General features: G+C 38.0%; 1 protein-coding gene across 1 annotated transcript in view; it reads right to left on the bottom strand.

Moving 5' to 3' along the window:
* Nucleotides 1-6,524: 6,524 nt before the first annotated feature.
* CCDC148 (coiled-coil domain containing 148) overlaps nt 6,525-16,045 on the bottom strand; it is a 306,036-nt gene continuing 296,515 nt past the window's right edge. The window contains exons 14-15 of the mRNA XM_043991473.1: nt 13,315-13,455; nt 6,525-7,037 (exon numbers count right to left, since the gene is read on the bottom strand). Coding sequence (XP_043847408.1) covers nt 6,891-7,037; nt 13,315-13,455 — 288 coding nt within the window. The 3' untranslated portion in view covers nt 6,525-6,890. The remainder of the gene's footprint in view (nt 7,038-13,314; nt 13,456-16,045) is intronic.

The following is a 16,045-nucleotide window of genomic DNA, read 5'->3' as shown; positions in this document are numbered from 1 at the left end:
AATCCTCATTCTTAGGCAATTATTTTCATCAGAGAGCTTTTGTACCTCCTTTTCCATTTGGCCAATTTGGCTTTTCAAGCTGTTGACTTTTTTCTCATGTCTTTCCTGCATCACCCTCATTTCTCTTTCCATTTTTCCTCTACCTCTCTAACTTTATCTTCAAAGTCCTTTTTGAGAGCTTCCATGGCCTAAGACCAATTCATATTTTTCTTGCAAGCTTTAGATATAGGGGCCCTGACATTGACATCTTCTTCTGAGGGTGCCCCTTGATCATCCTCGTCATTAAAGAAACTTCCTATGGTACTCACCTTTCTTTGTCTGCTTATATTGCCTTTCTTTTACTTGACTTATACCTCCTTAAAGTGGGGCACTGTTTCCAGGCTGCACTATCCCAAGCTTCAGAAGGTTCCAGGTGGTATGATTCAAGGAGGAGCTGGTTCTTCACTCATCTGGCCTGTTCCCTGGTCTGTAGATGACCCCAGACCAACTTGCTAATCAACCAGCTTTGTGTGTTGTGGTTGCAAGCTCTGATGAGCCTGTGCCCCTCCCCCACCTTGGCCACTGCTACTCAAGCCTACCTCTTGGTTCCCAGCAGGGCTGAAAAACCCAAGTTCTGCCTCAGCACCAGTATAGACCCCTGTAGTCTCTCCCCTGCCCAGGGCTCAGCCCTGGTGCTTCAGCTGATTCAGAGGCTCTGGGGGGGGGGGGTCTCTTTCTCTGGTGAGGCCTTCCTGGGACTGTATTTGTGTCAAGGTGACTGTGGCATTGGGCTCCACTCCTGTCTCAGCACTGCAGCTCCCTCCTTCTGACCTTCCAAGCTGTCCTTGGTTGGAAGATGATTTCAGTACATTCTTCTGTGGGTTTTGCTACTCCAGGAATTGTCCTATGGCATTATTTGGATGTTTCTTGGAGTGATTGTGTCATGAGTTTGAGAGTTCACTGCCTTTCCTCTGCCATCTTTGAGGCTCATCTTTAAAGGAAAAATGCCTGGAAGGTATCATACTTACCTGTTAGGAGATAATGTAGCATAGTGGAAAGAATGATAGACTAGAAATCAAAAGATTTGCATTTGAGAGCAAGCTCTGGTACTTACCATGTAATATTCAGCAAGTCTAGCATCAAGACCTGCTGAGAAGGGTGAAGCTGGAGGTCTTGAAAGCTACTTGAGCAAGCTTTTTTTTTTTTTTTTGGTATCTGCAGGTGGGGTTGTAAATTTGACTAACAACAGAGCTGGAAATGTGTTGACTACCCAAGGTATGCTCATTTAAGTGGGTACCATTTTTTAAAAAGTGATGCTTCTTGACAACCAAGGGCAAGCTGAGTGTTTAAACCTGTGGGATTCCAAGATGTCATTCTTTGGAAGTGATTTACTTTTTCAAGGTGGTAACAAGGACAAAATGACTGGTGTTCCCAAATATCAATGTAACCTCCTTTCACTCATGTGTGGAGGGATTTGTAGTGTGGGTACATCAAAATAAAGAAGCAATGACAAATTTCAAAAAAAAATGTTTCTTTGAAGAAGTAGGATCTATTGAGGTCCCAAACACTTACTCCTAAATGATGTAGGACAATAGAATTCTATTCAGTTCTTCCCTACTTCAAGATATAGGCAATGTGGGCAGCTGGGTGGTGCAGTGGATGAAGCACCGTCCCTGGATTCAGGAGGACCTGAATTCAAATCTGGCCTCAGACACTTGACACTTGTTGGCTGTGTGGCCCTGGGCAGGTCACTTAACCCTCATATAGGGTTAATATATATACATATATATACACATATACATATATATATACATATATACACACACACACATTTATATATATATATGCAATGTGCCCTTCACATACAGTCAGCATCTCCTACTGGGTCTTTATGGAGCTAAGGATAAATATTTTCTCTGTTATCTTCCCCATGACAAATGCCAGGTTAAATGCTAAATGCCTCCAGGCTTCCATAAGCTTTAAGAAGGTGCTATAAAAACTTGGGGTAGGGAAGTTCAAAGCTTCTGCTATCATTCTTGCTGCTACAGCACAGAGTCACATCCCTACATTATACTTGGTTCCCTACTTTGTGATTGTTCCCAGTGTTTGAGTTTCTGTCTTTTCTCATTCTCCTTCTCAAGTAAAGGATTGGTCCCAGCATCTGAGAGACACTGAGACTACAGGTGAGGATTAAGCAGGCAAACTAAAAAGATTAGAAGGATGCAAGGGCAGGAAGCTGGGGAGGTCATTCTATCTTTTGGCTTAAAGCTATGTGAATCTTTTCATTTCCATTTCTACTTATCTAACGCATATTTTGGGAACAAAGCTGCCAAAAGCATAGTACTTTGGAGTAGGCAAAGGAGAAGTGAAAAGAATCAAATATTTCACTCATCTTCACATCTGAATTTTTGCAATTATTTTCAAACCTGTCTCCTTGCTTCCAATTTCTCCCTCTCCAACAAACCTGTCATCAGTCTGATATCTGTAAAATATAATTTTCATCATTCCTGGTTCAAAAACATTCACTGGCTTCCCATTGCTCATAAGATAAAGTCAAAACTTTTTAGTTTAGCATTCAAGATCCTCTACCATACTCCACCAAAATTACTCCACGTACTTTTTTAAAAATTAATGTCTACTATTATTTTCCTACCTAAACCCTATTCTCTGGCTAAATGGCTCTACTTTTTTTCTCTTGATCAATAATAATAATAATAATATCTTATGTTTACATTGCTCTTATTATGTGACAGGCACTATGCTAAGCACTTTATAATCATCTCATTTGGTCCTTACAACAACCTTCTGAGGTAGGTGTTGTTATTATCCCCATTTTATAGATGGGGAAATTGAGGTTAAGTGACTTGCCTAGGGCTACATAGCTAGGAAGCACCTAAGGCCAGATTTCAACTCCTACCCACTGTGTCACCCAGCTGATCATTGTGTTTTCCTACTTCAATATCTTTGTTCAGCCTGTTTTCCTTTCTGGAATGATTTCTTTTTTCACCTTTACATAGCCTTCAAGGCCCTTCTAAATTTTCACTTTCTCAACAGAGGCTTTTTGGATTATCCCAGATCATAATAATCCCTTGGTCTTCTGAATTCCTGTAAGTAGTTAAAATCTGTACCAGCACTTAGCCCTTATCTACCACAATTTTACATGCAAAAGTATGTGTATTTGTCTTGTCTATGCAAAAAGGTCATGAATTCTTAGGGATAAGGGGCTGACATCTCTAAAAGTGCTTTGAAAATCATAGATTCTCAATAAACATTGATTTTTCTCTTTAATGACCTTAAGATCAATCTTGTTATTACCTATGAAAGTCAAAAAGGTCAAATAGCTTAAAAGTATAAATAAGAATAAAAAAGAATTAAATTGGTTACTGTTGCCAACTATATATAAATATACATTGTACTTTATCTAGATACATTTGTTGGCAGAAGGTCTTTTCTGATTATCTGGATTTTTGATATATAGACGGTTGGGTCCTAAACTATCTGGATATATAAAGTTATAATGTATTATACCAAGCTCCCACGTCCTTCTTCTATTATGTTATCTAGTGTCCTTACCAGATATTTTATTCTAGATGAGGGAGTTCAGAAAGAGAATGCTTACTTATTGGATAATTTCTCTACAACAAAATGAATTTATATCTTATTTCAGTAGTAATTGAGCATTTTGCTTTCAATATAGGGTTTTCATAAGCATTTCAAAATCACGTTCAATGAACATATTTATAAGGGAGACTAATAAAATAATTGTTGATGGAAAACATTTATAAATACTAAAGCATTTAAACATATGTGGTGGTAAATAATACATGTTTTACATATATCTGTGTAAAACATGAAAAATAAAAGGGAAATAAGAATAAACAATTTCACTACCACTTTACTACAAATGGATTCTAGAATAGACTGAAATGGGTTTTTCATCTAATACGTGTGGTCTAGAATCAAATTATTTAAATATAAACCTATAACAGATTATGTCTAAACAATTAGGCTCAAATATAATGGAAAGAAAAGTTCACAATAGAGGACAAAACAAAAATAAAGGAGTCATAAGAACAGACAGAGGAATTTAGATGGCATTCATAAAAAATACTAAAACACTGAAAGAGAAACAGAAAATTTCAAGAGTAGTTTATATATTAAACACAGAACTATATTAAAAGAGGGCTGTTGCTCAGGTATAATTGAACTTGCTCCTGAAGAAACCATATTCCTAGAGAATTAACTCAGGATGACAAGAGAACTATACTAGAAGTACCTCAGAACTTGTCACTTTGCCCAATTTGTGTGAGTAGCATAAACATTCATAGACTCATATTAGAAAAGACATGTAATAATAATTTTGTAAGAAGCCAAATTGAGATCTGAATGGCCATTCTGTCACCCACAACAATATTTCTATTCTATATTGATTATATTTATAATATTCTCTCTGGTTTAGGGAATGTATGGTCCTGTTCGAACTAGAAATTTTACATTCTTTTAGTCCTTGAAGCTCTCTGAAAAGAAAGGTGATATATGAAAGAGTATTATTAATCATCCTTGCTTCTCAGTCTTATCCAGTAGGTTTAAATGTATCTGAACTAATTTTTTCATTTTACCCTAAAGCTATCAGCTCCACCCTGCCCCCCCCAATTATTTTGACTTTGTTTTACTGTTTCTTGAAGGTTTGTGGAATCATTAGCTTCCACTTGACTAATTCTAATTTTTAAAGGATTATTTTCATCAGTGTCATTTTGTACCTTTCTTTAAAAAAAAAATTGGTCAATTCTGCTTTTTAAGGAGTTATTTTTGGGGGCAGCTAGGGAGTGCAATGGATAAAGTACCAGCCCTGGATTCAGAAAGACCTGAGTTCAAATCTAGCCTCAGACTCATGACACTTACTAGCTGTGTGACCCTGGGCAAGTCACTTAACCCTCATTGCCCTGGGGGGAAAAAAGAGATATTTTCTTCAGTAAGGTTTTGTACCTCTTTTCCATTTTACCAATTTAGTTTTTTAAGAAATTATTTTCTTCAGTACTTTTTGAGGCTCTTTTACTAAGCTGTTAATTCTCTTTTCATAATTTTCTGGCATTGTTCTCACTTCTATTCCACATTTTCTTTTGTTGCTCTTATTCAATTTTTAAAATAATTTTTGTTGCTCTTTGTTTCTCTTTAGCTTTTCTAGGGCTTGTGGCTAATATGCATTTTTTTTCCTTTGAGGCTTTCCTTGTAGATGTTTTCCACATTATTGTCTTTTTCTGATTTTGTGTCTTTAGTTTCCCTGTTATGGTAGCTTTTTATGGTCAAGTTCTTTTTTGGTTGCTGTTGTTTGCTCATTTTTCAGCTAATTTGCTCAGATTATTTCTTGACTTTGGGCTTTGTTAGTCTTGGGCTCACCTCTGGGGAAAGAGGGAGGTCACTGTCCAAAGCTTAAGGACCTTTTGCCCTGCTGTTTTCACAGCTAGTTTTGGGAGTCAGTCAATTTTTGGTGCTTCCAAGGTGGTATGATCTGGGGAGAGGTGTGGCCACTGACCTTCTACTCTACACCCTGGTTCTTTTCGCAGTAGGGCCCCAGTTCCTTGCAACTACAAGTGCCAGCACTTCTATTTGCCCTGGAACTGCGATGCAGAACTGGATAATGGGCAATGGAGATGCCAAAGGGAACCTAGTCCTGTGCCCAATGCTAGGAAAGGGGTCCTCTACAAACTCTTTCTCATGGGGTGTCCAATCCCCTTATTATCTCTGGGTGGTGAAAGCTCCTGGTACTGCTACTGCTGTTGTTGCTGATGGCGTCAAGACCCACCATTTGTATCTCCACTGTACTGTGCTCCTGGCTAGCCCCAATCCTGGGCTAGAAAAATGTCTCACTCTGACCTTTTGTTGGTTATGACCACTTAAATTTGATTGGATGTGTTATTTTAAGGTTGCCTGAAGAGAGATGTTGGGAGAGTTTGGCTAGAATGCTCCCTTTCATCTACCATCTTGGCTTTGCCTCCTATCGGCTCCCATTGGCAGTAACCATGGTGGTGCAAACAGTAGTGTTGACACTACCCATGTACCTAGGATATCACTTGATAACAATGCTTTGTTATTCCAATAACAGAAATATAGTTGTTTCCTAGAAATGAAGTAACAGAATTGTAATGTTTTTATCTGATGTTTCTCTACAGAACTATCAAGATAAAGGATGTATAATTTATAAATTTGAGAGTTTGAAACATTGTTAACTTTTTATTATTCCATCTATTTCAACAACACATTTTTCTATGCTAAAATAAAGATTCCTGTGGTTGAAATGCTATTTCTAGTTTCTAATTTATTCTTAAGAAATAATTTGCAAAATGAAATTGTTTGGATGATTGGTTTGCAGTAAACATGATGCACCAAATTGGTTTCTAAATTTAGAGAAAGGTTGAGTCTTCTCCTATAGTAATCAAGGGATAATAGAAGTATTAATGATAATGAAGCTTTCATAATTAAAAAGTCAAATTCTGAAATAAGAAATGGAAATGAAGGCTAGCTGACAGTAACTACATGTCATCTAATTCTTTCCAATGGCTATTTTATTTTGCAAAGTTATTTTGTACTCATCATATAAAATATCAATCTCAAAATGTAACTTTTGAAAATGCTATGTATGTATATACATATATATCTTTTATAAATTCTACTCTTAAAGAATCTGATAAAACTTTATTTTTTAAAGATATGGGGAACAATTCAATATGTTATTGAGAATCATACAAGGATTTCATTTGCAGATGAAATCACCCAACATATTAATAATTAAATATCTAAGCCATACTAAATAAATAATTAAAATTTTCTTTTCAGAATAGTTTATATATTAAATACAGAACTGTATCAAAAGAGGGCTCTTGCTTGTATATTCAGGCACTCCTGCCTGAAGTCTACATCTGAAAGACAGTTGATGCCATGTCTCTTCTTGAACGTTTATAAGGACTAATTTTTGGCAAGATCTCTTTTGCATAAAGTGTTTTGTGAAGTCCAGCTTCTCGAAGAGCTAACTCAATACGAAGTCTGGGATCAGAAATTATCTGGAGAAAGAAAATTTAACATAATTAAATAAGAATACCAGCAACATTCAAAGTCATAGTTTCCAAAGTTATACACTTTTTCTTTACAGAAGACAAAATGTTTGTACATAAATATGTTATTGTAGTTCATAATAAAATTATTTACAACTTTTTGACAGTAAAATAATAGTGCCATGTAATAGAATTCAAACTTTTAAAAAGCTATCATTTAAATAGTGCTTTAAGGTTTGCAAAGCATTTAATATATGTTAACTCATTGGATCTATACAAACTATATGTGAATAATTTACTGATAATTGGTTAAAATGTCAGAGATGGGTAATACCTTCTTAGCTCAGTTCATCCTTTTATCAAAACTTATTGACTAAAATGATAAAACATCTTACATGCAGAACAGACAGGTATGAAGGTATTTTAGTATCCATGGTGAAGGAGCAGCTAGGTTGCCCTGGATTCAGGAGGACCTGAGTTCAAATCCATCCTGACACTTCACACTTACTAGTTGTGTGACTTTGGGCAAGTCACTTAACTCTCATTGCCCCACAAAAAAAAAAATCCATGGTCAGAGGGAATACCCCTTATCTATGAGATTATAGCTCATTTGAATAGAAGTAGCTAGGAGGCACAAGGGATAGAGCACTGGACTTGGAGTCAGGAAGGCCTGAGTTCAAATCCTACCTCAGATACTTATTAGCTTTGTGACTTGGTCACTTAGCTTCTATTTGTCTCAGTTTTCTCATCTGTAAAACAGGGATAGTAGTACTTACCTCCCCAGGGTTATTGTGAGGACCAAGTGCTTTGCAAACCTTAAAGCATGATATAAATGTTAGCTATTATTATTACTGAATATTGGATAGGCTTTAGATTAGGGGAGTAAAATTGGAAGGATTAAATTATGGTAGTTTGAAAAGGACAGGGAACTGTCATGGAAGATTGAACCTTCAGATAGCCTGTATAAATAGTCAAATGGTGTGCTATTAACAGAAACCAGAAAGTCAGGGAGAACTGGTTTAGGAAGGAAAGGTGGCTTTTTTTTTAAGTTCTAATTCTACAAAAAGAACACTGATAAGAATTTTCCTTTTTTTCCTTTAAGGAATTAGAAAGGTTTGTGACAGTTAAAATGCAATGGTTGAAAAAAAATTAAGATGGGGTTTGAAATAGTCTTGTACAACAAAAATCCTTCAAATATAGTTATACATTCACAAGAGCCAGATTTGGAGACTAACTTAATACATACAGTTTTTGTGGTTTACAGAATCACAGAAATTGAAAGTTGGAAAGAATTTCAACAAGTACCTGATATAACAAATAAATGAAAGGAACAATCCCTTTAACTTACCTGGCAAATGGTCTCCAGCTAAACTGGAGCTGCCATTTGGAGGAAATATTAGAGGACCGAAGGAGGGATGGGCACAAGGTACAAAGAGGTCAATTTAGGCTTGACTTCAAGATCACAAACTATTATAGCCATTCAAAACTGGAATGGGTTGCCTACAGAGGTCATGGGTTCCTCCTCCTCTCATTTAGGCTAAACATCCCCAATTCCTTCAACCTATCCTTATATGACCTGAACTCAAAGCCTTGGAAATTGCATATTGATGTGTGGTATTGGCCTTCTTTAACCCTATTAGGTTATAATTTTAAGAGTAGGTACTTTCTACTTTCTTTGTTATTCTAAGCAATTTTACCACCATCATTTCTTATGCATAAAATTTCTTCTGTTTATTTTAATTAGTTTTTAAAATAAATTTTGTTTTTAATTTATGGAATAAAACAAGCACTTCCATAACAGAGTATAATAAAAAATATGGTTGTACATGATGCTTCAAATCTATAAATCTATAAAACTTGCTATTCCTTTAAAATATATAATAAAGTTATGATGTAAATTTCTTTTTTTCTCCTTTTTTTCTCTCCCCTGCCTTAGAGATGGCTACCATTAGACACAAATATATGGATATGGATATGGATATGGATATGGATATGGATATGGATATGGATATGGATATGGATATGGATATGGATATGGATATGGATATGGATATGGATATATATATATATATATATATATATATATATATATATATATATATATATATATATATATATATGTGTGTGTGTGTGTGTGTGTAAAACTATTCTACACATAACTTCTATTTATCAGTTCTTTCTCTAGATGCATATAGTATCTTTCTTCATATGTCCTTTGTGGTTAATGTGGGTATTGATAATAATCAAAATGGTCAAAAATAGAAAAAAATATGCAGGAAAGCTTTATTAGTGGTTCCTTTTAAAGGATTATAATAAGAATTTTTTAAAATTTCTAAATTATGATAAAATTTCACTAGAAAGAACTTCTTTGGTACAGTATAGGAGTATTAAGCAACCAAATATAAGCATAAAATGGTCCCTTCAAGTGGAATTTAAAAGACACTTTTTTCATATATTTGCAAAAGTAAAAAAAAAAAGTTAGTGATAGACTTGAAAATAACTTTACATGAACAATTTGAGTATTAACTATTTATTCAAATATTTTCTATAAACTAGCATTATTATGAAATAACATAAACTAATTAGGCATTACATATTGATTACAAAGATGACTCAAACTCTAGTACTCAAATGCCAGAAGCAAGTTTATAGCTTAAACCCTTTACTTTGTCATCATCAGAGGCCTAAATAGGATTCCTGACAACTGGGGTAAGTTCAGTTGCAGGGAGGGTTGGATCTAAGGTATAACAGGCACTTTTTTGAGGTAAATGTGAGACAGAGGTCATGAGTGTTGAGAAGGTTGAAGAGGTAGGAGACAAGGTTACTTGAAGAGGGAAGGAGTTGGGGTGAGGAAAGAGATTGTGATCAAGCTACTGAACTTATCACCTGAACCTGAAGTCCATACTGACAGCAACAAGGATCTAGAAAGGCAGAATGAACTTTAAAGCACTAAATAGTTTCTGAGTGAGAGCAGACTAGAGAGGACCAGAAAGTGAGCATAGGGAACAAGCAATATGCCACCTTCTGCTGACTCTTTGTATTAGAATATATGGGAGAGGGGGCGGCTAGGTAGCGCAGTGGATAAAGCACTGGCCTTGGATTCAGGAGGACCTGAGTTCAAATCCAGCCTCAGACACTTGACACTTACTACCTGTGTGACCTTGGGCAAGTCACTTAACCCTCATTGCCCTACCAAAAAAAAAAAAAGAATATATGGGAGAAGGAAGAGCTGAGGTTGGATGCCAAGACATGAGCTACCTTCAAGATAGATATCAGTGAGCACCAGAAACATGGAAGGAATATTAGAGGAACAGAACTGAGATCATAGATTTAGAGCTAGAAGCGAAACTGGAAGTCTTCTGGTATGATTCCCTCATTTACAGATAGGGAAACCAGACTTACAGAACAGAAGGGATCCTGTGATCAAACAACTAGTAAGTGAGGACCCAGGGTAGGGTTTCATGGAGTCATACAATCAGTCAACAAGCATTTATAAAGCTCTTAGTATATACCAAGAACTCTACTAGTACTAAGAACTGGAGATACAGATAAAAGCAAAAAGCAAAAACAATCCCTGCCTGAAGGATCATGCATTATAAAAGGGTGATGTAGGAGGCAAAAAAGGGGTTAATAGAAAAACCTAAGACCCAAGTTTTAATTCAGATATTAGCTCCAAAAGGGAGTTAGACCCCAGTTAATGGAAAACTTACAAGTCAGGATGCTAGGTTCTCTTACCCACAGAAATCAGTGCCCATCACGGAACAGAGGGAAAGAGACTATGAAGACCTGAAACTATAATAATAAAGGAAATGACAGGCTATAGAAACTTAAGACTAGAAATAAACGAAAAATGAAGATGTTTTGAAACTAGCCATGGGAACCGAAAAGAGACATGCGCAGAAAAGGCCTAATTTGTCTCCAGATTCACCTTATGACTGGTAAACCCCCAAAACATACCTCCACTGAAAAAGGTACCCACCTCGGGGGTTGGCTTAGGACCCTGGGGACTCCAAATTAGGATAAGCCCTCCCCTGTACCTCTCCAAGATGGAGAATATTATAATGAGTAGGAGAGGCCTTCCCCTGTACCTTCCCAAGGTGGAGATTATTATAATGAGACTGGTAAACAATTTATCCATACTTTAAATATAACTGTTTTTTCTTTCACTATTTGAGAGATCCCTTTCCACTTTTCTGGTTCTTTCCCTGTGATCACCCACAGTATTACAATAAAACTTGGGAAACTGAGTCACTGAGTCTTGTAATTCTTTTGGGACAACTCACAATCAATTTGACCCTAATTTCATCCCACATAAGGGGGAGATAATATGTAAATACCTAAGTATATAGAAGATATATACAAAGCAGACAGACAGCAGCCTGAAAGGTAATACTAATCTGTATTAGCTGGCTCCTGCTAGGAAAGACCTCCTGCAAAAGTTGCAATTGAAGTTGAATCTTGAAGGAAGCCAGGGAATCTAAGAGGCTGGGGTGAGGGGGAAGAACACTCCAAGCATCAGAGACAGTGAGTTGAAACAGATTGTAGATAGAGTTTCTGTGAGAAAGCCCATTTAAAAATTTCTGGGACTCAGTATTGAAAAAGTATCAAAGGTCTTTATTTATACATTTGCACACAAATGGGCCAACTACCTAATGGAAATGGCAGTGAGCATGGGACTCAGTGAGCGTGGGACTCTGGAGCCCTTTTATCTCTTAACCTGCCTGGCCCCTCCCTTCTTCCTCAGTTACAATCTTCTCTTGGCGCCAAACACTAGTCAATTGGAATGCAGTATAGTGGAAGGGGCAGCCCTCTAAACTCTGCCCCCACGTGACTAGCCTGGGGGGGGGGGTTCTCTTATGTGATCCTGATTGCTGGGGAGGGGGGGAAGGAAAGGAACCATTAGTAAGCACCCTTCTCCCAGCTGAAATTCACCTCCAAGACATTAATTGTTCCCCAGACAATTTCAATCAGTTTTTGAGGGGGGGCCATATTTTCCCAGAGTTTCAAGTTGGAGGAACTGCATGTAGGCCAGTGTAGTTAAGAGGTAAGAAGGCTAGAGGAAGATAGGGAATGGGTACTTCTAGGGTTTACTTTACTATGTGAGGTAGAGGAATGGATGTGATAAAATAATTATTAATAAGGAATTTCTTGGGGACCCAGTGACCCAGTTTCAATCCTCTTCCATGCACCCCAGAAAGTTCAATTCAAAGTTCAATTTTTGAGGAAGTTTTAATACTGTTCAGGGCCAGTCCAGGGGTACAAAAGAAATGGAGATAGACTCTTTTGTCTAGTTCCCTGAAGGACTGATGGGATTAAACCTCACCTAGATAATGGACTTTGCCTCGAGCAATTTAGGGGGTAATCTTTTGCATACTTCCCCCTGATGTCTTGGTACAGCTCATTTTAATTTGGACCAACCTCAAGTCATGTCAACCAATGGAATTGAATGAGGCTAACCAATGAGCTTTGATCAGTGTATAATGACCCGCCTCTATCAAAAGAGGATAAAAGCCTCAAACACTCAAGGGTTGCCATGTTCTTGGCTCATGCTCTTGGCCCAGTATGCTGTCTCTTGGTGCTCACTCTCCTCTTAGGACAGAGTAGGTAATGTAGGGCTTCTAAACTCTCCTTGAGGTACAAGCTGGCTCTTTTGACAGCATGAGTCCCCTGGGGCCTTTCTTCTACTTGTGCTGAACTGCCACTTAGTCAATTATCTACTGATATTCAATATTAATTAATAAATACTGCCAAAATAGCTGCAATAGCCATTTCTATATAAATAGACATTAATATATCAGTAGCAAATAATTGAAAAAAATAGTATAGTCATAATAATAATTTTAAAAAAAACACATGGGAGAGGGGTAATAGACCACTCTGCATTCTGCCTTCAAGGTCAATCTCCTTAGTTGATCCACAGTAACCAGTCCCTCCACCCAAAATGCCTCCAAACCAATGTTCAGAAATGAGAAGGGGGAACTCTCTACCCCACTCCAGGGAGAAGGTGGTTGCGGATAAGGACAGGAAGTACATAGACCTCAGGTCACAGCATCCCTGAACTGGTAGGAAGGAATTAGGAAGTGAGGAATCTATTGGTTCAAGATGCAGATGTCATAAGGCTGGGGAGAGGTGGGTATCTTACTTCCCTTCAACATAAGAGTATCTTGAACAGAGCCCCAAGCTGCCTCTGGCTGGTTTGACTCTAATCAGGATGGTAAGCAGCACAATTATCTACCCTGATCCTTCTAATTTTCTCAAATCACAATCCACCAAATATAACAGTGACCTGGGGTTCCGTATATGTATTCAATTTGAAGAGTGGCCTTTGAAGAACAAATTCTTCTTCAGTTCCAATTCCCATCCTGGCTTTTGAGGCCAATGTATCTGCCATCATTCTAACATGATCCACTTGGGCCACAATGGAAACCTAACAGAACAGAAAATGATGCTAATTAGAATATGCAACAAAGCTAAATAAACAGAAGCAAATTAGTTATCTTTAGCCGGTTGTCCTAAAGCCTGCAAAGTTGATTAATATAACAGAAATTCAGAGTGGAGGACAAAATGAATAATAATAAAACCATAAAACCCATCTGAGAAATCTACAAAGCAGATTAATTTTATGTTAAGAATAGCACTACTCCAACCAATAGTTAAAAACAGGATCATGAGGCCATATACTTAAAAATCTAACTTGCTTCTCTTTCTGATGCCAAGTTACTGGAAAATGGATAGAGAAATAGAAACCCACGGAAGTGCTAACGGTAATGGACTTAATTTTTATTTCCCTGCAATTATCTAACAAGCACCACAAAGTTTCATTTCAACATCAGTATCCTGAATATTGGGTAAAATGTGACTATGAAAACCAGCTGACACAGCTCTCTTGTGAACACAATCTCCTTTAGATCAATCCAGAGCAAATAAGGTTTGGGTAAACTGAAAGGCAGCATTAAATTCAAGGGGGTCAGAGTATCTTTAGAATCTGGCTGGTGCCTATTATATCAGATCATTAGTTAGTTTTCAGGGTGTGCAGGTCACAGGTATGGTGTCCTTCCCCCTGTCACAGTTCAGAAAAGTATAAAGAATCGAGGTAACTTATAGGCCTCTAAGCAAATACTCAGGAGTTCCTTAAGATAATAATGGTACATTAGTGTAAAGAAAATTAGATTTGGAGTCAGAAGATATCAGTTTAAATAATGGCTTTGTTACGTGTGTGTGTGTGTGTGTGTGTGTGTGTGTGTGTGTTTGACAGAGAGAGAGAAAGAGAGAGAGAAAGAGAGAAGGAGAGAGGGAGGGAGGGACAAAGAAAAAGAAAGAAAGAAAGAGAAAGGAGAGGAAAGGAGGGAGGAATGGAAGGAGGGAGGGAGAGAGAGTGAGTGAGTTAGGGAAATGCGCTTGATCTTTCTGGGGTTTGATTTTGTTTGTAAAATGAGAAAGTTTGACCAAATGGCCTCTGAGACCCTGTTAGCGCTACATCTAGGAGCCCATGACTAGATGATTTCCTCACAGGATCATAAACCAAGAGCTAAAAGGGAGCTTAGAGGCCATCCTGTCCAGTGCCTTCATTTTAAAGCTAAGGAAACTGAGGCTGAGCCAGGTTAAGTGAGCTGCCCAAAGTAACACAGGCAAGGATCAGAGGCAGGATTTGAGCCTAATTGCTCTGACTCCAGAGGCAGTGCTCTTTCTCCTCTACCACACTGTTCCCCCATTTCTCTTAGCTAGCTCTAAATCCTGCACTTCTATGATAAGATTGCTCAAACCCATACCCATACGAAAAAGATGGCACCTTTTGGACTTTTACAGAAAGTCTCTTTTTATCAGTAGAAAAACTGGCAGTTGGTGGAGGAAAGGCAGTGAGCTCCCGAAATCATGACACGATCGCTCAAAAAATATCCAAATAAGGTCATGGGAAAACGCCCAGAACAGCAAAACTCACAGAAGAATGTGCTGAAATCATCTTCTAACCAAGAACAGTTTGGAAGGTCAGAAGGAGGGAGCTGCTGTGCTGATACAGGAGTCGGGCCCAACCCCACAGTCACCCTGACACAGATCTAGTCTCAGGAAGTCCTCACCAGAGAAGGAGACCCCCAGAGCCTCTGAATCAGCTGAAGCACCAGTGTTATCTGCAACTAAATTCACGGTCTGGTGAGTGGGCTGAGCCCTGGGCAGGGGAGAGACTACAGGGATCTATGCTGGTGCTGAGGCAGAACTTGGATTTTACACCCCTGCTGAGAACCAGGAGGTAGGCTGGAGTAGCAGGGGCTCAGGTGGGAGAGGAGCACAGACTTGTCGGAGCTAACAACCACAACACACCAAGCTGGTTGATTGGCAAGTTGGTCTGGGGTCATCTAGGACCAGGAAACAGGTTGGGCAAGGGAAGAACCTGATTCTCCTTAAATCATACCACCTGGGACTTCTTAAGCTTGGGATACTGCAGCCTAGAAACAGTGCCCCACTTTAAGGAGATAAAAGTCTAGTAAAAGAAAGGCAAGATGAGCCAACAGAGAAAGGTGAGGACCATAGAAAGTTTCTTCAGTAACAAGGAAAACCAAGGGGCACCCTCAGAGAAAGATGTCAACATCGGGGCCCCTATATCTAAAGCTTCCAAGAAAAATATGAATTGGTCTCAGGCCATAGAGGTGCTCAAAAAGGACTTTAAAGAAAAGTTAGAGAGGTAGAGGAAAAAATGGAAAGAGAAATGAGGGTGATACAGGAAAGACATGAGACAAAAGTCAACAGCTTGAAAAGTCAAATGGAAAAGGAGGTACAAAAGTTCTCTGATTAAAATAATTGCCTAAGAATGAGGATTGAACAAATGGAAGCCAGTGACTTTATAAGAAACCAAGACACAATAAAGCAAATCCAAATGAATAAAAAAATAGAGGGCAATGTGAAATATCTTCTTGAAAAAACTGCCAACCTGGAAAATAGGTCCAGGAGAGATAATTTGAAAATTATTGGTCTACCTGAAAACCATGATCAAGGAAAGAACTTAGACATCATCTTCCAAGAAA

Source organism: Dromiciops gliroides, chromosome 3 (assembly GCF_019393635.1).
Source record: "Dromiciops gliroides isolate mDroGli1 chromosome 3, mDroGli1.pri, whole genome shotgun sequence".
Classification (NCBI taxonomy): Eukaryota; Metazoa; Chordata; class Mammalia; order Microbiotheria; family Microbiotheriidae; genus Dromiciops; species Dromiciops gliroides.
Note: the sequence above shows the minus strand (reverse complement) of the source record. Positions and strands in the feature narration are given on the sequence as shown.